The 25,565-nt window shown below is 39.4% G+C and overlaps 1 protein-coding gene across 2 annotated transcripts; it reads right to left on the bottom strand.

Moving 5' to 3' along the window:
* Positions 1-1,388: 1,388 nt before the first annotated feature.
* On the bottom strand, positions 1,389-24,601 carry tnrc6bb.1 (trinucleotide repeat containing adaptor 6Bb.1). 2 transcript variants are annotated; one of them, XM_039687590.2, is made up of 21 exons: positions 24,494-24,601; positions 23,381-23,448; positions 23,271-23,292; positions 20,355-20,702; positions 16,949-18,796; positions 16,684-16,848; positions 16,182-16,363; positions 15,982-16,056; positions 15,752-15,901; positions 14,359-14,490; positions 14,157-14,279; positions 13,963-14,073; positions 13,211-13,418; positions 11,316-11,459; positions 10,566-10,673; positions 9,855-9,989; positions 7,674-7,760; positions 5,745-5,948; positions 5,599-5,663; positions 4,469-4,608; positions 1,389-4,272 (listed from the first exon to the last, which is right to left on the bottom strand). In XM_039687590.2, the coding sequence occupies exons 2-21, from the start codon at positions 23,423-23,425 to the stop codon at positions 3,897-3,899; spliced, it is 4,668 nt and encodes a 1,555-aa protein (XP_039543524.2). In that variant the 5' UTR covers positions 23,426-23,448; positions 24,494-24,601; the 3' UTR covers positions 1,389-3,896. The 2 variants fall into 2 exon arrangements, with proteins under 2 accessions (XP_039543524.2, XP_039543525.2); XM_039687591.2 differs by lacking the exon at positions 7,674-7,760.
* Positions 24,602-25,565: the final 964 nt, after the last annotated feature.

The following is a 25,565-nucleotide window of genomic DNA, read 5'->3' as shown; positions in this document are numbered from 1 at the left end:
CAAGTTAACAGCTGGGAGATTAATCTGTTATTCGTCCAAATATTTCAGTTTAATTTAGCTCACTGTATGCACTGAAATAAAGTAAACTTTACTGCTACTGCTCTGTACAGCTTACCTGTTATCATCAAGTAAAATCTACTTACTATTGAACTTAACATTCATGAAGTAATTACGTAAATAATACTTAATTATATTTAAGTCTTTTTTTATTTCACAAAGATAGAATTAAGTCAAATCTACTTAACCAAGTTAATTAAATGCAACAAAATGAACTTTTTACTCAAATTATAACATTGAATCAAACCATGCTTTTAGAGTGATTGTTTTCTTTGGTAAATAATACAATAGATATCATGTAGAATCCAAATCTGTATAATAGAGGTAATGCAGCACTTACCCCAACACAATACACAATGATGGTAACATTCGATAGATCGCTTTTGAGTATGAATGTCAGTTTGAGTAGAAAATTAACTCCAAATGTCATAAAACAGCAAGATACAAAACCTATTATCAAAAGCAATGATACAACAGTGTAAAAACAGCTGGAAAACAAAAAACAACCGTTTTCGTTATTCATGGCCCAATGCATGATGGGAACATCAGTATCAGAAAAGTTAATAAGGTTTTAGTTAGTTCTATATCGTCGACATTTACGCTTTAATTTCTACAAGGCTAAGCTCAACTTAATTGAGTTGAGTACTAATATAGAATTTACTTTGTTTTTTTACTGTAAAACCCAACAAGTTAAGCCAACTTATTTTATTTGAGGAAAGCGATTGCATTAATTCAATAGATGCGAGTACTCTGAACTCATTTTAACCGAGTCCACTAAAACAATATTTATTAATACACAATAAAATTTTACAGTGCATTTAATATTGTATATAGATGGAACCTCACTTAATTAATTCTAGAATTTAAAACTTTTCACGTAGAAATTACACTTGGTTTTTTTTTTCTGTAGCACTCAATAATTTTTTTATCAGTGTGGAAAGATATGAATGCATCTAATCTACTGTGATTGTAAAAAACTTTACCATATGATTTTTTTTAACGTTAACACACAAAACAAAACAATTAACAATACTATTAATCTTTATTAATGTTATAATCTCAACATTTGCTATAGGTCAGAAGTTGTATCTGTTAATATAAGTTAACGTAGTGTGAACTTGACGTAACAAACTAAAATCAACAAAGATTAAAAAAAAAAAAAAGCAGGTAAAAATATCTTGCGAATTAGTACCCCATTGTAAACTAAGCGAGTGTTACCCAGTTTTTTTTTAAGAGTAACTGGAAATACATTTATAACTCGTTAATGTCCATAACACACTGACAAGTTTACAGCTGAGCGACAAAATAAGAGTCCAGAAGCCACAAAAACACAATTTTTATAACAGCTGCATGTCACTTTTATTTAAATAAACTCTTCACTTTGTCTTCCTCTGTAAAATCTCAAAAAATGAAACACTGAAAGGAGTGTTAAAGTCTTAATTTAAAACAAAAACAACAATACAGACACATATAAACACATGTCTCTCAGCTGTTTGTAAACTCTGGACAGGCGGATAAGTTTGGCAGAAACGCCGTCACACGTTTGTGTCTTAAAAATGCTTGTAGAATCATTATTATTGCAGTTCAGCCAATACAAAAGGCTACATGAGTACGCTTAAAAAACAACCAAAGAAACGCCAATCGCAGAAACCCGCTAATGCCAACGTTTGTAAAACACAACCAGCAGTGTATAGTGCACAGTTAACAATGTACAGCCGCACACCAACTCACAAACACAGACGGAAACAGTAAAGTGCACACATACACGCGTTATAGACGTCGTCAGTCCGTCCGTCCGACACACTTGAAAGTCTCTGAAGATAACTGGTATATGCCATAGCAAAAAACAGCGTACGAATCGTATAAATGTAACAGCAAACCTGACGAACAGATAAAGAAGGGAACAGTGGAAGGTCAGTACGAGTACAGATGCGTTTAAGTTGCACAAAATTCACAGGAACGACCGCCGCGATGGATAGAAGAGAAGCGGGATCTGCGCGAACCTCGCGAAACATCGCAACATTTCACGCGGGATCAGAAAATTAATCCTATTTTTAGGACAGCGGAAAAACGTTTTTCATCGTGATGAGAGTTTCGCGTTACTATCGTTCATTTCTAATAAAATTGCATTATTTAAACTGTAAAGTGTTTATGCATACTAAAAATCGAATTGCATTGTGATACAGTCGTGAGAATGTAACGAGGATTGTAACGAATGAAAACGTGCGAGTAAATGACGATCGAGAAAACGCGTACGCTTTTTTCCACCACAGAATAAAAACTAAAAAGTTAATCGCGACTTCTCACAATTCGGACTTTTTTTTGCGAGAACAAAGTCAGAATTGTGTTAAAAGTTACTTGCTAAAAAACGAATCGACTTTTTCCTCGCTATTGCGAATTTTTAACCGCCAGTTGACTTTTTTGCTAGTTCATTTATCGCAGTTCTGAGAAAGATGGTGGGATAGAAAGTCAAAATGACCTTGTTTTATTTCACCATGTGAAAATTGCACCAAAAAAACAAACCAATTTTTGTTGTAAATTGCTCCTAAAAATTAAGTTGTTTTCTTTATGCTAAATTTAGATTCTGCATCTCCCGGCAAATACTCTCACGCACGAACAAAACATCATGCTCGGGCAAATGATAGTTTTGCAAATATTAAAAATGTCTTCCCAAATTCTCATTGAAATTATTTAAAGTGACTATGCATCATGATACCAGTGTTTTTTTTACTCTAATATAGTAAATATTACCGTCACTATTAAACATAACCGACAACGTTTTGCATTACAATAATGAGAATGTGAGAGTAAATGTGCTCAATCATCACGAGAACGACATCACTATTTGTAAACTGGTCTTCCTTTGATTTTGACCTGATTCTGGAGTGAAATGTGGGCTGTTATGGGCGAGTTTCACGCATCTACCCGCTTCAGATGCTCTCGCGCTCGGACGAACTTAAAAAATCCACTGTCGAAGCGTTAAAACTGTCTTGCGTGTGCCAGCGCAACATCAAATTTACATCGGCTGTTCAAGTTGAGCAGTGTGTGAGAAAGAAGGCCTTTAGAAACAGTCCCTGCATTCAAATACATGATAGCTTAACTCTGGCAATGACGAGAAAGTCTGTAAGCAAATCCCACTGCGCTCGCACTGCACCTGTGTGTGTGTGTGTGTGTTTAACATCTCACTGGATATGAAAGCCAGTCAACACGTCCAGTGTGTGTGGAAATGCAGCTCTCTGGATGCGAGTGTGTGTGTGTTTGTCTTAAAGCTGCGGCGTGTGAAATCAGCTTCACCAGAAACAACTGCAAAAACAATGACGACATGCAGAAGCCGTGCGTTAGATGACTTGTTTTTCACTCAGTAAATCAAAATATACCTCGAGAATATGTTTTCATATAGATATGTGATTGATGCATACATACGTTTTGTTGCGATGTGACATCATTCAGCCAGTATTTTCTCCATCACGGTGGTATTTGTCTACGCTGCCTTTAATTTATTTATATTAAACCTATTAATTAATTATGCATTTATATAAAAAATTGAAAACTATTGCTGTATTTACTAAATATAACAGCAAAAAAAAAAAAAAAAGGATTTGGGAATAATTACGATGTAGACCCGCGAATTAAATGAATTATTAAATGTCAAAATTCTTGGTTCAGGTTTCAAAAAAATGTTGTCACGAGGTTCATCCCTTGTCTTCGCCAAAACTACACAGAAAGATTCTAATAAAGCATTGGGCTTCCACATGTTTGGTAACGATCATTATTTTTGCAGTTTGATGCCGTTACGACACACTTTAAACTCCACGTACCAGTTTCTCGATAACTGTCAATCACAAACTGTCAGTCCCGCCTCCAAGCAGGTTGCCAGGCAACAACCCAGCCGAGCCGTCCTCTAACTGAGGAGCGCCCCATAGGCTCCCGCCATGGTAACTGGGAGCCACACCCCCCCAGACCCCTTTCCCCACCCCCTCCCCGGTGCTGTTGCTCCATTGGCTGAGGAGGGCGAGTCCTGGCGTCTCGGAGCTGGTGGACACGTCGAGCCCCTGCCAGTCTCCGCCCGCGGGCCGCTCGCCATCTCGCGGGGAGGAGTCAGACGAGCCCTCCGCTGGCCCTGCCCCCCCCACGCTCTGGGAATGTGTGAAGTAACGCATGACTTCCTCCTCGCTCATGAACTCCGCCACGATGGTGGTGTTTCCCAGAACGCACCTGAACATGAAGACAAAATCAGTCACTTCATGTAGGAAATTACATCTCAACAGTGAATTGATTAAAAAAATGCAGACTTATTTAACTGTTGCGAGAGTGTGTGAGTGTGACTGTGTGAGTGAGAGTGGTGTGTGTGTGAATGGGTGAGTGAGTAAGTAAGTAAGTGAGTGTGTGTGTGTGAAAGAGAGTGTCTCACATATGCAGTGCACTCTGGGCTTTGGCGGCCTCATGAGGGCTGCTGTAGCGGATCAGAGCGCTGCCCTGTGTCAGGCCGAGGTGAAAGGTCAGCAGGGGGCCGTGCTGCAGACAGATGGTCCTCAGCGTCGAGCCGTCGATCTGCACAAACGTGAACGCACCTCAACCTGATGTTTGACTGCCAACACACTCACAAATGCAGTCAACATCCAGTAAAACATCTTCAAACTGATTCGCATGAAGCGCCAACTGATTCAGAGACACACTGTCGCTAAAAAAGTTTGGGGTCAGTGAGATAAATTTAATGTTTGTGAAAGAAGCCTCTTCTGCTCACCAAGGCTGCATTTATTTATTGATCAAAAATACAGGAAAAAAACAGTGAAATAGTATTACTATGTAAAATGTCTGTTTTCTATGTGACTAAATAGAAAAAAATTGATTTACTCCTGTGATCAAGGCTGAATTTTCAGCATCATTACCCAGAAATCATCATATTAGAGTGATTTCTGAATGATCATGTGACACTGAAGATAGTAATGATGCTCCAAATAAAGCTTTGATCACAGAAATAAATTACAGTTTAACCAAGCACAACCTTCTGGTGTCTCTCCTGAATCAAAGATGGAACTGCAATTCATCGACTGGCCACTAGAGGCCGGCTGCAGAAGAGAGTCAATCCCATAGACCCCCTTGTTAAAATGCCCAACTTTACGGCAGAACAAAATGTGTTTGCAGCCTGGTGCAAAAAGCGATTTTGATCTATATCGCTAATTTTGCCCTTCATGACAACTGTGAGGGGAGTGAATTTTTTAATAACTCATCTGTTTAAATGACATTAAGCCTTAAAGTTCTGCATAATTAAGGGCGTGGCCACTAGAGTGACGGGTGGATTGATAGCGTCACGTCCCCTCAGTTAATCCGCCTCTTTGCCCATTTTTGGCCGGCTCCGCCCACTTTGGGCTTTAAAAACGCTTTTCAGAAACACTACAATGACGTCACGTACACTACGTCTAAATTTTGTTTACAGTCTATGAGTTTAACATATTATTTCACATAGAAAACAGCTGTTTGACATTGCGATAACATTTCCCAGTTTCCGCTGTATTTTTGACCGAATAAACTCCGCTGTACCTGTGGCGTGAGGTTCCTCAGTAACAGCCATGATTTTCCCGCCGATGCTCCTCCGTCGCTCCACTCTGAAGAACACGATACATGAACAGGTTGAGCTTCCCGCGGGTCCGTTGCTCGCGTATGATCATTGTGTGTGTCTGCAGTACCTGGTTTAAAGGGCGAGTCAGGGCCGCCGGCTCCGCCTCCCCAGGCCCGGGGCATCCGAGGCCCCTCCCCCGACCACGCCTGCTTCTGACTGCTGAGGCCCGGAGGGGGGCGGGGCAGGTGAGAAGCGCTCCGATTGGTCCGCCACGATTTGCTGTGTCCAATGGGCTCCGGCGGCCAACTGGACTTCAGCTCGGAGTATTTAGCTGGAAACGTTATTGAAATATTACCAGCGGTCTTTGCAATTCAAAAGGATTAAAGTCCCCCTGTAATTTCTTCCCTTAAAGGTGCAGTATGTAAGAATGACTAGTGGTCGAAAGTGGTACTGCAGTCGAATTCAAAATATCGGAAATCGCCGTTTCTCCCGACGAAGTTTTATTCGCTGACTTTAACTAGATCGCTACACGAAGAATGACATAGTGACGAAACGCGTGTGTCTGTTCAGGGCCACCGAAGAAACGTGTTGATGTAAGCGGACCCGCGGTGTGTGTGTAGACGGAAATGGCTCATTCTAAGGTAATAAAAACATAACAGTTCATTGTAAGGTCTTTATACACCACTGAAAACATAGTTATGTATACGATATTGCATTTCTTACAACAGATCCTCCTAAATATTACACAATGCACTTTTAAAACTCATCTTTGGTCACCAAAATCGTTTTTTCCTTGTCTTAAAATAGCATGACTGTAACTCCACACCCTTGCCTCATTTAGTGAATATGCAAATGTAGAGCCCTATAAAATCCGTTTTTTTTTTCTCCCAAATTCCGTTTTATTTTTTCCCAAATTCCGTTTTTTCCGTTTTAATTTTTGCAAATTCCGTTTTTTCCGTTTTAATTTTTGGGAATTCAGTTTTTTTTTTACCCTTTACTGTTATTTTAGTTGTAAAAAGAGCTTTTAATGTTGCTTTTAATGTTACTGATTAAAATGTACACAAATAAAATAGGCATTTTTCTCTTAAAATGACAAATACTGCATGATGCAACATAGGTACTTCAAGTAACAAAATATGGTTATGAGCTTTAAACGGTCCTGTAAAAATAAATTATATTAGTTTATATAAGTTAAAATAAAAGTCACACTCTAGCTGCGTCGTAATGTGCTTACTATCCATCCTAAATAATATGCGACATTACTGTCAATACTATTTCGGGCATAGTATGCACATTGGGACGCAGCTTCTGTCTCTCGCACGCACTGTCGAGCGCTCTCTCGGACATGCTTGGTCTCTCTCGCGTGCTCTTTCGGACACACTCGGTCTCTCGCGCGCGTACTGTCGAGCGCTCTCTCGGACAAACCGGTGTCTCTCGCGCGCACTGTTGAGCGTGCTGTCTCGTCTCTCGTCACTTTTTCGCCGACGAAAGCAGAGCCGTGGAGAGCCGCTTCGCCATGCTTTCAGTGGAAACGCGGCTATTGTTTTGATGCCGTCATGAGCTGAAATGACGGGAGGGGTTGTGTCGCCCAGATTTGCTTCCCCGTCTCTCTGCATTTTCCCCAGACATACGTTCTTCTCCCACACAAAAAACGAATTTCATTTCAAATATGTAAAATTCCGCGAAATTCCACGTTAACACTAGGTTCCGCGTTAATTGGCCAATTCCACGATTCCGTGATCGCTGAAATTATAGGGCCCTACAAATGAGTCCCGCCTCCACTCACTCACTCAGCTCAGAGATCCACTCGCTGACGAGCATACGTGGATCTGATTGGTGTGACGTCAGAAACACCAGCGATTTCAAACCGTATTTTTGATTTACTGCGGTTTTCAGGAGAAAATACTCAGCAACAGTGTTGGCTCGTGAATTTACACATGGTTTGTCTTAAAGAATATTAAAAACGACACATAAGACATATAAACAATTAAAAAAAAACTTGATGTTCACCACAGGGTGACTTTAATACACAGTTGTGATGGTTTTGGGGTGTTACCTGTCCCGTGTGCAGCGAGGGGCGTTTCCGAGGCACTGTATGGCCAGGCACCGGGTGAAGGCATACAGGTGTTCAGAGAGTTTGACCCTGGAAAACACAGTCACACTTATTCAGGGACAGCCAATCACATTTATAAGGCCTCGACATGATCAATGACTAACATAGATATTAAAAGGTCTTTTAGTGTATTTGTTCAAACATACACTTTCAGCTTGTGTCTCTTTGCGGTGAAATCTGCACTGATTTTTATCATCAAGTAAACATTAGAATAACTTGTATTTATAACTTTTAACTGGACTGAAGCAACTTTGTTTATAGAAAACTTCATTTATAGAAAACTTTTGTTTTATAGAAAAATAACGAGTCTAAATTATGATCAGGTTCAATATAGTTCAATCATTATTAAATTACACTCCATTATGTTTTAAAGTTCCTCTGTGGTGAAAATCAAGCTTTTAATCTTGTTTATATGGTGTTTTTAATATGCGTTAAGTCAAACCATGTGTAAATTCATAAGTCGACAGCATTGCTGAGTATTTTTCACCGTAGTGAACCAAAGAAAGTCTCAAAAACACCGTTTGAACTGATCAGATCAGCGTGTGATCGTGAACGAGTGGATCTCTGAGATGAGTGAGTGAGTGGAGGCGGGGCTCATTTGCATATTCAAAGCACCGCGGATACCAAATGAGGCAAGGGTGTCAAGTTACATTCAAGGGCCAGTTGTTCAAAGGAAAGCTGATCGGATTTTGGTTATCGGATTGGATCAAATCTTGAAAATGGGTTGTTCAAAAGGGAAAGAAGGAATCTGAAATCAGATTAGATCAGGGGATCCAATCCTAGTTTTAATCTGGATCAAACCTTCAGTTTGTGTTGTTCAAAACTTGTCAGTGGGATTTGGATACATTTGATCCAAAAAAGCAGGATTATCCTGATCCCAACAGTGGGTAGGATTTCAAGGTGGATTTCAGGAAGAAAATGTAGTAAAACTTTAAAATTGGTCAAAAAATAGATTTGTATCATTTGTGTATATTTGTGTATAAGGTGGATTTGTGTATACTTTTATTTATATTTTGCACTTGACTTGTGTAACAGTGATAAAGTAGACATAGGCTAACCATTTAGCTATTCAGTATAGTAAAGTAAAAATAAAATAAAAAATTATCTTGTCCCCATTTGTGTTTTGTCTCAAAATAAGAAACATTTACAGTGAGCACGTGTTGGCTCTTCTACATGTTCTTTACATAGCTGGTAGCCCACATTGTGATATGTTGTCCCATTTAGAGCACTGGTAATCTGGATTTGGTAATCTTGAAAACTGTGCATCTGGATCAGGGTGATCCAGTCCCAATGTTGCTTTGAAAAACCGGCATAAAAGTAAGATGGATTGCCTGATCCTGGATAGGAAAAAATGGGATTTCCCAATCCGGATCATTTTGATCCAGAATAAATGTTTTGAACAACTGGCCCCAAGATATTTTAAGGCACAAAGAAACTTTTTCCAAGTACAAAAACCTTTAAATATGTCATTTTGGTGATCAAAGACGAGTTATAATGGATATGATTATCGACTATAGGGGGACGGATTTATATATGAAGAGTTCAGATGCAAAAGCCTCTAAGTGCCATTTGAAATTTTCTTCTAGAATGATCATTTTTATCAAGCTTGTATATTTAAGTTCCGTGATTTCACTTAAATGGCAATGATAATTACCTATTAATTGTTATTTAAGTGAAATTACTGAACTTAAATATACAAGCTTGACAAAAATCATCATTAAAGAAGAAAATTTCAAATGGCACTTAGAGGCTTTTGCATCTGAACTCTTCATATCCTCTTACTAAGACATTATTGGCAGATATTGATATTTATAATATCTGCATTTTATGTAATCATCTGCTATACTGTTATAAAGAGCTCATTGATTTATATAATAAGCATCAGATTTCCCATCCTTTTGTCCATATAAATATCAGCATCTGAAGCAAATTGCATATTTTTGCTCAGTTTGGGACTCTGAATATATGAAACGTATTTCATGTTAGGCTTTACAGGGTACATTATATATAAAAAATAATACTATTTATTAAACTTGAATACGAGATGAATATGAATACGACACTGATATAAAATGCGCGTCTTGAGATGAGTCGGGTTAAGGTAAACCCTCTCTGACTCCGCACCTGTGTTGTCTTGCAGTAGATGATGTTCGGTGTCGGCGAGCACGGCGGATCCCATCATTCCCGCAGGGGTCATGTAGGGGTCAGGTTCGGGCTCAGGGCTCTGGACACCCTTCCACGGGACGCCCGGTTGAAACTCTGAGACAGACCAGATAAACACATGTGATCTTCAGGGTGTTTAACATCAAAATTAAGGCTTTTCAAGCACCTGTGGCAACCCTTTCATATATTATATGGCATCAAGTGATGAGGAAGTAATTACACAGACAATAAACGGTTTATTAAGATGTCTTTGCTACATCAACCCAATTAGACATTTGTGACTGAATGACTCTTATGGGCTGCTGCTTTATGATGGTATTTTTACAATTTTATAGTGGTAAAGGCCATTGAATCTGATCCTGTTTAATTGATGATCGATAAGTTTTACATTGATTAATCGTTGACATTCCAAATATATATAAAACAGATGATATATTTTAAATTGTAATAATATTTCACTGTTTTTCCTGTATCATATAAATTGAGCATTGGTGATCAGAAGAGACTTCTTTTATTAAAAAAACTTAATCTAGTTAACCTAAATAAACTAAAAATAATCCGTTTTTAACAGTAGTGTAGAAATGCCTATAAATCAGATGGTGAACAAAGTCAAGACAGCCGAAGTGATTTCACTGATATCAGAGCAGGGGAGTCAGTAATAAAGAGAGTTACCTGGAGGCCAGGTGGGGTTTGCTGGAGGCGTGTCCATTTTCCCAGCGGTGATTCTGTGCCAGCCGCCGCCCAACACGTCAAACTGAGGGAACGAGCCCTTCACCGGCCCTGAACACACACACACACACATTCATTAACACACACATACAGTCTACACACAGTTAACACACATTCCCAGGGACCCGTGACGTTTTAATGCTTCAAAAACTACAGTTAAAACTAACAAATCCATTAATCACTTAAAAAGTCAAATGAAATTGTAATAATTCAAACTGTTAACTAATATTGAGTAATATTCCTTAAAAAATAATTTTCTATTAAACTGTATTACTGTTTATTATTACCAGGGTATTAGCACTTCAAATTAAAAAAAAAACTTTTTCTAATACCATTTTTTCAGTAATAATGATTAATAATTTTTAACAGTAATAATGATAATAATAATTCTTATTTAGGGATAAAAATGGTAATGTAAAAATAATAATATAGTAAATAAGTCTAATTATAATTAGACAGATATAACTGTGAAAATATTTACTACTATTGTAATTTTTTTGCATTTTTAACTCTTTAAAAAGTGTATTTATGAAAAGGACGGTTATTTTTAACATTAAGGAATTTGAGACATTTGAAACATTTTTAAGGATCTGCAAACACCCTCTTCACTCTGAGAAGTGCATTGTACTGTACAGCAGTAAAACTTCTGTCATCATTTCTTTATTCTCTGCATGTGTGTATGTAGTGTTGTACCGTTGTGTAGTGTTTGCTCTGGCGGGGAGGGCGTCAAGCTGTTCCCATCCATCATCCACTTAAATCGAGACTGAGTCCCACCTCCATCCTTCAATCCAGCAGGAGAACTCATCATAGAGTCCAGATCAGATCCGCTCGCAAAACCTGACACAGGCAGATGAAAATGTACTTACGAAATTTCTTAAACTCATTCTTCTCTTGCGGGTCAAAACGACCCAAAGCCGTAAAATTACATTTAATATTTATTTTTGTCCAGAAAGCTTATTTTATTTCATTTTGTTCATATTTTTCATTTTTGAATGAAGTTGATTTTTTGTTGTTGTTTTTATTTTATTTACCTTTAAATTACTCGATTAAATCAGTAAATAAATATCAATTTAGAAGCACATTCCTCACATTCTTTCAACTTGAATTCAAAATAACTCACAATATATCTTAAATTTGGTGTCTTTGCCGACCTCTCGAGGGGAAAAAAATTGGATAACATGATGTTTCATGACTCTTGCCACTAGATGTCCTTATCCACCTCACTCTGCTCTAAACAATGCGCGCTGCCATGACGACGACTCCGGTTCGAATCTGGTCTATGTGTTTCAGATTGTGTCATCCTCACAGCTAAACTAAATCGAGGAAAAAAAAAACACTCATCAAATGTGATCTGATTTTTCAGGTTTTTTTTTATTTTTTATTAAATCACAGATTAAAACAAAATGAACTTTTTCTTTTTTTCATAACTTCCAAAGGATAGCTGATGCGTGACTGCACGATCTCCCTAATCCAGCAATACATGAACATCTGCTGCAGAATAACCCAAGCATTAGCCCTTTGACTCCTGTCTACCTCTGCTTTCAAAGATGCACAGTCTATATATTTCTCAGGCCTGTGAGGCAAGTAGGCTACATTATACGCTGAGTTTCGGTTCATTTATGAGACCAGAGTCCAGTTTGCTTCTTATTTATTAAAACCAGGCAATTGGTTGATGAAACATTGATTGAAATTATGATACAATTAATAAAAACGAAATTCACTTTATAGAAAGGCTTTGTGGTTTCTCTTTAAGATCTTTGTGAAGTCGCTTTCAGGGCGGTCCTGTCCGTAATGGAGAACTGTCACGTCTGTATTCCGTAACATTGTTTTTTGCTAATAAATGCGAAGACGAAAAATAAAATAAAAATAATATTTTATGTTCTGTGGAGGCCGACCCTTCTTCATCCGGTTAGTAGGCTATTACTTTTGTTTTGCGTGGTGTAATTCATAGAATTACTAAAAAATATATATATTTTGCCACCTAAAAGTTAAGAGATTTGTTGTGTTATATGTACTTCGCTCATATTAAATATAAAACGCATGTGTAGACTGATATTTTTCTAATTTCTAGCATTCTATGTAAACAAATACTAAGTAAAAAAAAACATTTAGTCAGTTGAACCCGCTATGAATCATGGGAAATAGAACGGGCGCAGAAAAAGGTGGATAGCTCTACTGTATATGGAGCAAATGAGCTGTTCTGCTGGGTCCTAAAATCATTTTCTCTTCAGTATGCATTCAGATACACATGTAAACATTATAAAAGAGTTTTGTTTTTTTCTATGTGTAGTAAAGCATTCCTCACATTCAATTAATACATTTAAAAAGGGTTCAAATTGAGCCGTGAGGGAAGGATTTGTTCCTGTCTTTAATTTCAACCACAAAAATCCTCGAACCCATTAAATAAATTTGTTTGTGTATTCGTGGCTCAAGTGTGACAATAGTCATGTGGTATTTGACACCTCTGATGAACACTAAATTTAAAAAACAAATTCCAGGTCAAATTGAAACCCTTACATATTCTCATTTAAAGCAGGGCATTCCCATAAAACACAAAACTTTACAGTTAAAGCGGTCAGATTGGTCACCTGTGAACGCTGCTGGAGCTTTGCTGTGCAGCTCAGATCCTCCCATGGCTGAATGCATCGGCACATCAGGCTGCTTGTGAGCGTTCATGCCCAAGTGATGGAGGTGTGTGTCTTGGTGTTTGGGGACATGTCCTCCCATGGGAGACGGCGAGAGTTTGGGCCCGCCGACCCCCTGCTGCTGCTGTAGGATAGCCATGATCCGTGCCAGCTATGAAGAAAACACACCTTAGCGAAAAAGACTTAGCATGAAAACAATGTGTAGTTCTGTCTCTGCGAAATCTATATTCTTAATGAGCATTTTTTTTTTTTGTCTTGCATTCCAGTTCAGATATCTAAAAATCCTTAAAACAAAATACATGTTTTATAATATTAAGATCAGTCATTACTCTGTATCTGCTAAATATTGTCTGGATAATCTAGTAAACCTGAGTTGCTTCAGTCCAGTGAGTGAATATAAAAGCTATTCTTACATTTACGTATTAAAAATCAGTGAAGCTTTCACAGCAATGAACACAAACCACGAGCTGAAGGTGGACGTTTGTCGCATTACACTAAAAGGCTTTTACTTGCTAAGTCTGAACTATCAGTCAAATAACAGAGGGCATGCAGTAGATTGTGAGCAATGGGTTTTTCAGCAAAGTTTTGTCACAAACATGATCCAGCAGGCTTTATAGGATTTATTCAGCAGAGGGCGCTGTGCAGTTCTATGGATAATTCAGCAGGGGGCGCTGTGCTAATATCTGGCGCTGTACCTGCTGCGGGTCGTGCTGTTGTCTTACAGGAGGAGGGAACTTCCTCTGATTCAGAAACTGCTGCTGCTGTTGCTGTTGTTGTTGTTGTTGTTGCAGAATGAGCTGACAGGCCTGGGACAAGGAACGCATATAAAACGTTAAAATAACGCTTATTAAACATATGTTATTTTGCAGGGCCAAAATGTGATGCATACCAGCTGGAACTGCTGCATGTGTGGATGAATGCCACCGAGCATGGCGATTTGCTGGGGGGAGAGTTGTGGGGGGAATATCCCGCCACCAGGGGGCGCCATTGGCTTCAGCATCGGCCCAGGAACCTGCCGAAACATAGAGGAGCCGAGAGCTAATAATAAACGTCCATTTATCGCAGTGCTAAAACCAAAAACACAAACTGACCTGAGGTGGCAGGAACTGGGGAGGCACTTGTGCTCGTATCCCGGGGGAAGGGTTCAAGGGGTGCACACCACCCTGATGCATCCCTCTCATTGGAGGAATCCCCCCACTGCCATACATATTATGACCCCCGACCTTCAAAACAACAGCAAAGAGGAGATAAAGATTAGGGCTTTAGAAGTTTTTTTCAAGTCTGTGAAAATCTACCCATGGACCCACTGTACCCTTGAGAAAGGGTCTTAGGCCTTGTCCCAGATGGTATCCTAAACAAAAGTAACTAAAAAGTAATTAAACTGCATCCAAAATTGCATACTTCCCTACTGTACAGTAGATTAAAAACATTTCGCATTAATCCACAGTACTCGTAAAAGAGTAGGTAAGAAGTACTCAGATGCCTAATACGTCTGGCGAGATTCTGAATCCCATGAGGCCACTGCCATTATGAATGGCAGTGAAGCAACACAACTGATGCAACTGATAGGTCATATGACAATGTAGTACATCCAGACTAAACACATTCAAACAATATAGAACATACTTTTTTACAGATTACATATTCAAAATAGGCATCTACTCAAGTATGCAATTTCAGATGCAGCCTTTGTCCAAATAAAAAAATTGCAGATACATCATAGCAAGTTATGACATTTTGTTTAAAGATTAGGTATGCATGGATCAATCATTCACGATATGTGGACTAAAATAAATAAATAAATAAGTAAATAAAAGACCAGTGGCATACAATAAAAAAAATGAATGGGGTCAAATTTGAGATCAAAACCTCAGGTTGCTCGAGGGTAGGGTTGGGTATCGAGAATCGAGTATCGATTGGAACCGGGACTAACTTTTCGTTTTTCCCGGAATCGTTCAAAAGTTAAAATTTCGATTCCTAGTCTCGATATTCACAGTCCGCCGAGCGGAAGAAGAAACCGCTGAACAACACCAACGAAGAAGCGTCTACCGGAAGTGTTGGCATAACCGCGCGAGTCGAACATGAGTAGCTTACGTCGGCGGTCCAAAGTGTGGCTTCACTTTTCTAAAAATTAACGAAATCTCTGCAAAATGCTAAATTTGTGACAAGTATTTGTGACAGAAGGAGTATTTCCTTCAGAAAGACCGTTGGTTAGCAAGGTTAGCTAAACTTTTTTGACCCTGCCTCTTAAAAGAATCGAAATCGAGAATCGTTAGGAACCGGAATCGAAACAAGGAATCGGAATCGGAATCAGAATCGTTCAAATTCAAACGATACCCAACCCTACTCGAGGGTCACTTAGGACTGGAACAAGTTCAGTTGCTCTTTCTTCTCAAGAGGGGAGTTTATGCATATATAGGTCATGCAGTTAAATACAACTTTCTTTCTCCTTCAGTGAAGTTGGCACTGGAAGTGTCTCGGTACCTTGTCCAGGTAAGGTCCGGTCTCCCCACATGGCATCTCTTTGGAAGTCTGTGAGCGGAAAGCTCCCCCAGTCCTGCCGCCTCTCCGCATCTCGCCGTCATTCATTCCTCTCCTGTCATGTCTATCGTGACCCATACTGGAGTCTTCATCCTGACAAACAATCAGCATATTTATACAGCTCTGCAGCATCACACAAGAGCAAATCAACACAGAGGCAAGGACTAGCTTACCGAAACGCCCATGTTTGAGAACTGCCGAGTAACAGGAGATGCCCATGAATCCCCACTGTTACCTTTAAGGGGGCTCTGGGGTACAAACCAAAGGCGAGAGGGTTGGGGATGTTAAGGTTTATGCTTCTTAGGAGTCAAATGTTTTCCTTTAATGTCTTGGTAAAGGTCAAAAGATCTGGCTATGAAGAGCTTAAACATACCTTAGTGTTGAGTCTCCTGGCCCCCTGGCCCTGCCCCCAGCCGCCAGAGTTGTATGTGTTGCTTTGGGATCCGCGATTTCCCCAAACACCAACACCACCACCACCATCCTCTTCCTCCCAGCTGGAGTGACGGGATGTATTTGAGCTTTCATCACCCCAGCCCTCTTGCATAGACTTTGAACCTGAGGAGAATATATATGAAAATTAGCAAAAATCACACAGTGGAAGTGTTCCACCTTGTTCTCGTTAATGCAACAAATAATCAAGAACATTATACTTTTTCCTCTAAGTTTTCATAAAACAGCTAAAAATAATTCTCCTTACTCTACCCGATTCATTTTATTCCAATATTGAAACTAGATAAGAAATATTCGAGTCAAAAATTGTTTGTGCAAATGTCACATATATAACACATGGCAAAATTTTAAAAGTAGCCCAATTCAACGGGAAAACTGCAGGATTGGCATGATGTAATGGCAATTGTACTTGAATAGGCTTTTACCAGGCTTAGCAGAATGGGAATGGGAGTTTCCCCATCCACCTCCTTTCCCTGGTTCACTTGATTCCCCCCAGCCACTTGGTGCATCAAACGATTTCCCCCAAGAAGCCGTGGCACTGTCCACAGATGGCTCGGTAGGACCACCGCTGCGTGCCCAGTTTGCAGGAGCTAGAAAGTGTAAATGTTTCAATGAAAGGGATGTTTCTGGTTCATAATGGTTTGATCGACTCTGCTATCAACTCTCTGATAAGAACTGCTTCCTTCTTACCAGAGTTCTTCGATGCAGTTCCAGGCGGCCTTCCAGATGACTGCTGTTGGGCCGGTGAGCTGTTCTTATCCCACAGATTGACGTTCTTGATGCTGTAGCGTGGATCGCCCCATGCAGACGTGCCATCATCGATCTCATTCTTCCGGTTGATGGACTGAGGCGAGGGTTCATCCCATCCACTCGGCTCTACAACTGAAGGCATCTGAGGGATCGGCCCACTGCTCCACCCGGATCCTTTGCTCTGGTCGTCCGGCTCTCCTGGACGACCTCTGTCCTGCAAGGCCTTTGGATATCCCGGCATTTGCTGCTGGGTTTGCGATTGCTGCTGTGGTTGTTGATTTTGGGTTTTAAGTGCTGTTTGTTTGTTTGGTATCGGTGATGGAAGAAGCTTCTCACCCCATCCCTGGTGCTGCTTGACACTGCTGCCCCCGTTTCCGCCCCAGCCTCCACTCCGCTGTCCCGACTCTTCCAGGTTGTCCTCATCCTGATTCTTGCTGTCACTTCCTCTCTCTTCCTTCCAGCCTCCACCCTCGGGCAATGGCGTCCACTCACTTCCACCACCCTGTTTCCACTCCTTTCCTTCCCTCCTGCCTGTATCTTCAACCTCCTGGTCTTCTCCCCAACCACTCCCTTTACGACCAATCCCAACACTTGTTTCTCCATGCCTGGTCCACCCTTGAGGTCGACCCACCTGCTTCTGCATTTTGGAGCTGGAAAGATCACCTGCATTCCTCCGGCCCTCTTTACCTCGGTCTGTGTGGACGTCAGCATCCCAACCAACATTCCCACTGTCACCCTCGAATTCCCAGGCAACGTTCTGCTTGATTTGGGTCTTACCCCATCCCGTGTTGCACAGCACTTTAGGATCCAGGTTAGTGTGATTGATCATGCTCTGCACGGCTTCTGGATGAAGGGCCTGAAATCCGGAGGGACTTTGAACCAGATTGCGGGCTTGCTTCCCATCTTCAGCCGATTCTCCCTCTGACCCATTCCAGCCATCTCCTGCCTTCTGATTGTCGTCTCTTGATCCCACACTGTTTGCAAGCATGGAAGAGTCCTGTAAACTATCCGTTCTTACCTCAGAGATCTCTCTCGCATCCTCTTTTGATGCTCCAACTGCTAAGTTTGAGGTCCATCCTGTAGCTGCCTGTTTGTTTGAACCTCCTGTGTCTCCATCCCACTTTCCCTGAGAGATGTCAGTGCCATCACCTGAACTTCCACCTACTGCATCACTGCTCTTCCTAACAGGGTCTTGTCCTGTATCCCACAAATCCGCACAGGAGACTCTAGCATCTCCACCATTATTTGGTCCAGCCCAATCCCCAGTAATGGGCTCTTTGTTCTTGTAGAGTGTCTGGTAAAGCGCATTGGCTGGACTCAAGGGTGCAGGAGAAGATTCCTCAGAGGCAGTGTGAGTTAGGGGTTCTCGACTTGAAAATGCTCTATCGGGGTCATCAGGGTTGTAGTTTTGAGTGCTCTCCTGGTCTCCAGAAGGTGATGACACCTTGGAATTGAAATGTTGATTGACTCCTTTAATGGACTCTTTATTCTCGGACTGTGAGGATGAACCTCCTGCCACACTGGCTTCTGCATATTCAGAGAGTTGAGAAGAACTGTTCATTCCCAGGGCGGCAGACGCATCCATCTCTAACCTGGCAGACTGCAGGGTCTGATCACTATTCCAATGGTCTTCCGGTCTTGGCCATTTCTCTACGTCAGAATTATCCTTGTCCATTCCCTGAGCAGAGGGTTGACCTTCTGAGCCAAGCCCCCATGTGTAATTTGCATAAGTGGGAGTGGCAGAGGCGTCAGACGATGAATGCAGAGAAACTGAATCTTCCGTATGATCTGAAAGAGGAAAAACAAACATCAGAACACACACAAAAAAAATCAATCATTAATAAATGAAACTCTACGTATAAACATACATACAATACAAAAGTTTGAGGTCACCATGATATTGTTAAAGAAATTTATACTTTGAGTCAGTAAATAATAATAATTAAATAATTCAAAATAAATTTGTTATACAAATAAATGCTGATTCAAATTTTTTTTACTTTATTGTATTTTCAATACTTCATTACTGACAAAAATATTTTCAACATTGATAATAATCAGAAATGTTTCTTGTGCAGCAAATCAGCATATTAGTATGATTTCTGAAGGATCATGTGACACTGAAGACAGGAGTAATTCATTGACCCCCGTACTCTAATCTATCCCGCCAGTTTCATAATGACCTAATATATTGAAACTTATCATAATAAAAGATATTTAAAACTTTTGAACGGCATTGTGTATAATTAAATGTTTTAAATGTTATATTCTAAGGAATTTAATCTCTGTTTTCGAGTAGGTTTGATTTAACACTCTAACCTTGGTTTTAGTTAAAACTGCAGTCCGTAGTTTTTCCTATTTGTCACCATCTCTGTTTGAAATCTGTAATTGCAGTCATTTGCGGAATTATCAACTTTACGCCTCGACACTAGCCTGGGAAAACCCAGACAACTTCCGGCAAATTTAGATTTGCTCTGAAAGTTAGTCTTGCAAAGAGCTCATTCAAACCCATTTCCAGTCCGCAGAAATCGCGGCACCCATCAGAAACGTTGGGGCGGGCTTTACACAACGATGACAGCGCTGGGATTTTGAAGCGGAATTTGTAGCCTTCATTACAAAGATGGACGCCGCCGTCGAACATCACTCGGTCGAATCAGCTATTGCGTCTGTTTTTCAGCGATTTGAACGTTTCCTTTTTGTTAAAAACCAAGCAAAGAACAACACTCGGAGATGTTCCTCTCCGCCGGCCGCCGCTCTGCAAACGTCATCTCCTTCATCGCTCTGATTGGTTTTAGGTCTACCCACGACGTCCGTTGGTGACGCCCCTCTGGAAATGATTTGTCTATGATGCTTTTCCAGACCATATCTCAGTTACAACTGAGAATGGTCTAGTTTTAACCAGACTACCTCGACACGGCACAGCGCGCATGAATCCAATGTTTGAGCAGAAAGTGCGGCTGAACATGTCAAGCTTACCGTTTTGAATCGAGCTAAGGCAAGCAGAGAGTTTTGAACACTGGGTGGTTATGAACTTAAATTAATATTTAAAACTTTATTTTAGTCATTTAAACAGACTTATATAGCATTAAAGTAATGGCAAGATGAAAACATTTTTGCATAAATCTTGTAAATGTGAAGTTGATTCATTGTCATGATATATTCGGCCAGCAAAAAATCAGTCCTAAATCCAAACAATTAAAAATAAAATAAAAATCACTAATGCAGGCAGATTTACATGCATGCAGTACTTCCACCTACATAAGTCTTTCTCAGCTCTATTGAATACATTTGACCATATTAAAGCCCGTTCTGTGTCTACGGTCTCAATATTTTAAACTGGACCCACCTGAGGCGTCAGCGTGCTCCTGCAGGGGAAGCCGTGGCGTGTTGTCCGCTTCGTTCGCGCCCCCCCGCAGCATGCAGGACAGTGGCGGCTGACCCCTCTTCAGTAGCACCTTTGGCTCCGGCGTGTTGCGGAAGCGCGGGGGCACCTCACGGGGCATGGGGTGCTGGGACACCGCCGGGGGGGGCTGTCCGTCGGCCACAGTGGCCCGTTTTGCATCGTTCCCTCCCTCAAGGGGGCCCGACCAACCCCCGACAACAGGACAGGGGGAGGGTGTTTCGGCGGGACCGGGTCGCGATGAAGCACAGGTGAGAGTGCTGAGAGATGCCGAAGATGGAGAGGAGCCTGTTTCTGAGCGGTTAAGAAGAAGAAATTAAGCGCATTGCAGAGCATAGAAGGGCTGTCAAAATAAATGAAAAGATTAGTTCGAATTTCTTTCCTAAATATTAGCAAAATTCTAATTGTATTCCACTTCTAAAGATAATCCTTAGAGGTCTATCATACACTCTACGCAATGGGTAAACCATAACAGCAGGTGCGACAAGTGTATTTTGCTAGTTTCAGCCCAACGCGGTTATCATTTTCTCGTCCTGTGCCACGTTGTTTAAATAGCAAATGCATTTCTGTTCACCCATTGCCTGCTGGTCTGAAAACGAGGTGTGTGTTCAGACACATTGTTGGTGTGTTGCTATTTTGAAGAACTGAAAGACTAAGCTGTTTTAAATTTAAATATTATTCCACAATATTGCTGTTTTGTTTTTTTTTAAATAAATGCAGTCTTGGTGAGCAGACAAGGCTTATTTCAAAAACATTAATTTCACTGACCTCAAACTTTTGAATGCTCATGTATGTGACTGCTTCAGATTTGTGAATAGAAGATGTGTATTTCCCATTTAAACGTATTATTACTTATTACTTATTATTAAGCTTATTATCATTTCCCATTAACTTATTGTCAGGCTAGTATTATTATCAAATAAATATTAGGACCTACACTTCATTTGACATCCCTAATTTTAATAACGACATCACCACATTGACATCAACACTGTCTGAGGATTGAAGAGGACTCAATGAAAATGTTTTTAAAACCAACTCAGTGTTTCCCCTAGGATTTTTTTATGAGGGGAGGGGGGGGGGGTAGCAATCAAACAGCATGTTTAATTAATTGAAATCATATATTATGAAATTGAAGAATATATATATATATATATATATATATGAAGAGTTCCGACGCAAAAGCCTCTAAATGCCATTTGAAAGTTTCTTCTTTAATGATGATTTTTGAACTTGTATATTTAAGTTCAGTAATTTCACAATTAATAGGTAATTATCATTGCCATTTAAGTGAAATCACTGAACTTAAATATACAAGCTTGATAAAAATTATCATTCTAGAATAAAATTTCAAATGGCACTTAGAGGCTTTTGCATCTGAACTCTTCATATATATATATATATATATATATAATTCCGCACTAATTCTGTGTTTTTGCTGGTAATAAAATGAAGAATGCTTTCTATTTATTCCTCGAAAATATACAGTAAATGTCCTTTTCGTCAGCATTTTAGGGGGAAATGGTATGGGAAACACTGCGACTACAAAACCCCATCCCAAATCAAAACTAAATTGCAAGGCGATCCATTCACAAACTGTCAAGAGTGCTTGTTATAAAAGACACGTATCATTGTGATAGTTGTTAAGATGACAATGGTTATCAGTCAACATTGTTTGTTTCCATAGGACATAAACAAAACATTTAAAGAGATTAATAAAGAAACAAATTATTATTATTAATAATAATGATGACAATTATTACAAAGATTACAGAGGCATATGATAGTCTTTAGGTCTGCATTGTGCTATTACAAATTTATTAAATGTATAATTTAGGTTCCAATAGAATAGTAAAGTTGTGGACACTGAATTTTTAGGATGGTCATTATATCCGGCCCATCCTGTTTTTCTGTATTGGTCAGATTACTGAAAGTCTTAATGGTTATTTCCAACCCAACCTGTTTTCTCTCTATTGTAAGTTAAATGAAACTCTTGGGGACTCTTCTGAGCCTTTGTCTCAGAGTCCTGGCATTCCTGTTCTTGAATAAGTTATCACTCTCAGTTTCTATACACGCTTCCTAAAACTGTATTTGAGTTTGATCAATGCATATATTGTAATGTAAAAGTTCCCTTAATCAGACCATTCTTGAGATGACTACAGCGACGCAATTAGGGCTGTCAACCGATTAATCACGATTAATCGCATCCAAAATGAACGTTTGTGTTTACATAATATATGTGGGTGCACTGTGTAGAATTATTTAATATATATATAAATACACACACACATACATGTATATTTAAGAAAGAAATATTGTTTATATATAAAGTATTTATGTTTATATATAATATAAATTATATATAAATCTATACGGAATAATTAACTAGGGTTTGCATCGTAAAGGTCCTTGCACAGAGAGTCCGAAATTTTCACACGTTAAAAAATAAATACGTTCACGTTTACACACCGCCTCCGAAACCTTCGTTTGGGATCAGGTTCGATTTTTTGTGTTTTACGCATCCATAGCAAGCATTTCAAGAGGTGATTTGACAGTTCAGAGCCACCAGATGACCGATACAAAGAAACACATATGAACAACTCAGGCTCAGTGTGTAAGGACTTAACTCTTGTGCAACAAAGTTTGCAAATTGGTTGCGATATCCACAGTCTCGCCTTTCATGCGACATGACATTTTTCATCAAATGCAAATTATAAAACTTTCGTCATCGCAAAATGATAGTAAGATTCTCATTCCCTGCGATAAATAATGAAATGAGTGATAATCCTGTGTCGCTGACGATATGATTATGATTTGCGGTGTGGATTCTGTATTTAGTGTGTGAGTGTGTCCAATACCAACCTTTTGAGCCGTCTTCAGTGTCCTGTAACAAAAAACAAAGTGTTCATCAGATGTTTGTGTATTAATATATATAGCAAGATTGTGTTTTCCAGAGTTGGTCTTACACACACCTCCGATTGACTGCGGTCTCCTGTCTTATGGTGACTGTCTTCCATGAACTGCTTCTCCCTTCCTGTTCCTGTGAACCGACACACACACACACACACGCGCGGGTTGATTGTGCAGCACTTTTATTTAACGGTGGTTTCCGTGCCTGTTTTATACCTAGAGATGTAGCAGTAAAGATTTTATTCTATTCTGATTTTGTGATAATTACAAACTTTCTTACATAACATTAATTGTATACCCAGATAACAGGGAACGGTCACACAACTTGGCTAATGTTCAGTTACATTAATAGAACATGTGTTCAATGCTATCTGGTTTTTAATAAGCGTCAGCACAAAACATTATTTATGTTTATTTTTTTCCTTAAACATTTCTTTTAAATGTTAACCTAGTTGTTTCAGAACGTCTACAGAACACTCGAAAAGTAACATTCCAAAAATACATGCAGAATAACAAAAGGGAATGTTCGCTTAACGTTCGTATAACACAAAGAACGCTTGGAAACATTTAATTGGGACATTTTAAAAGTTCTGAGAACGTTAAAAATAGCGTATTTTTTATAACTTAATTGAAACGTTAGCGAAATAGTTTTGTTAGCAGGCAATATCAAAGTAACGTTAACGTTACACTGATATCAGTCATGGTACTAAAAGATGATCATACAATGATATTATTTATTTAATGTACTTTAAGGACCAATGTGCTACTTGAAATTAACTATGATCACTCGGAATGCTTGGTGTTTTTTTGCTATAAAGATGTTTTATTCATCTTCCTGCATAAACTTACCAAGCTAACGTGCTAATTATGGCGCATTTGGACACAAACATTCAACCGCAAACAAATCGCTTACGAGCACGTAAAGCGGGTATAATAGTGTTGCCTGTATCATTTCGTGTCACATAAATTGATATACGGCTCCTATACATTTAATTATTCAGTGGATTTCGATGAAAACATAACAACTAAGATACTTCAGGTTACGGTGGCAAAATAGCAAAGATAGCCTTCAAACATAAGTCTAATAGATTATGTGACATTTATGCATATGCATGTTGATGCTAACTTGAAATATGTTGTGTATGTTTGTACATGTTTGGGTTTGTTTTGCTCACCTCAGTTAGTCCGGCCTGCAGCTGCGCACTAGACGCCGCGCCGATTAACATCCGGGTATTGGTTCGCATCTGAAGAGGCGACTACGCGTGCGCATACACAGAGAGAGAGAGAGAGAGAGAGAGAGAGAGAGAGAGAGAGAGAGAGAGAGAGAGAGAGAGAGAGAGAGAGAGAGAGAGAGAGAGAGAGAGAGAGAGAGAGAGAGCTTGTAAAGGCGCTGTGAGGGCGGCAGAGGACGCTTTGTGACATTACAGCAATTCTTATATCTTATAAAAAAGCACACAATGCATTCTTCTGTCTTTGTTGTTTTTATTATTGTATTATTTTGTTTTATTGCCTAATTCCCAAGTATGCACTAAATGTCTGTATTTTCTTTGAGGTCTGCACTGATTCTGTCACGTGACGAGACAAGTTCTTTTGTTCCTTTCTTTAACCTTTTTGTTATTTATTTATTTCTACATTTTTTAACTTAAAGATCACAGGGGATACATGTATCACACACACAATAGGATAATAAACTCAAGGTATAGCAAGGCAGTAAATGAATTCATAAAAGACTCAAAGCAATAGAAATTATAAACATAAAATAAATTAATAACAAATGTAAATAAATGACATGGGGGGGGGGGGGTATTCATTTTCAGGAAATCAGAAAATAATTTATGTTGAATTATAATGAAAAATATACGTTTTTTCCCCTTTACCCGCTGTGTCAAAATCGATTAAATGCGCGTGCGCGTGACGTCATCGTCAGCCGGTCACGCGCACTGTGTGGCAAAAGAGTGAACACATACTGTACACTGATTTTTTTTAGATAAGAGACAAAACATGTTTCAGACGTTAGTTTTTATTATTTAATAATACATTATTTGTGAACTGACACACAATAAGGTTATATCAGCCATGTATGAATAGGTTCCTTTACTGAACACCATGCCATGTACCTAAAACAAAAAATAATAATAATAATAATAATAAAGTTCAAATAGGCCTACTGTTAAAATTTTAAAGGTTACTGCTGCATGTTTCTGAAAAGAAGAAACAAATCAGAATTTGATGTTTTTTTGATCGATT

The sequence above is a fragment of the Pimephales promelas genome, chromosome 3, assembly GCF_988280905.1.
Source record: "Pimephales promelas chromosome 3, fPimPro1.hap1.1, whole genome shotgun sequence".
NCBI classification, from domain to species: Eukaryota; Metazoa; Chordata; class Actinopteri; order Cypriniformes; family Leuciscidae; genus Pimephales; species Pimephales promelas.
The sequence above is the reverse complement of the archived record's forward strand: the minus strand, read 5'-3'. Positions and strand labels throughout refer to the sequence as shown.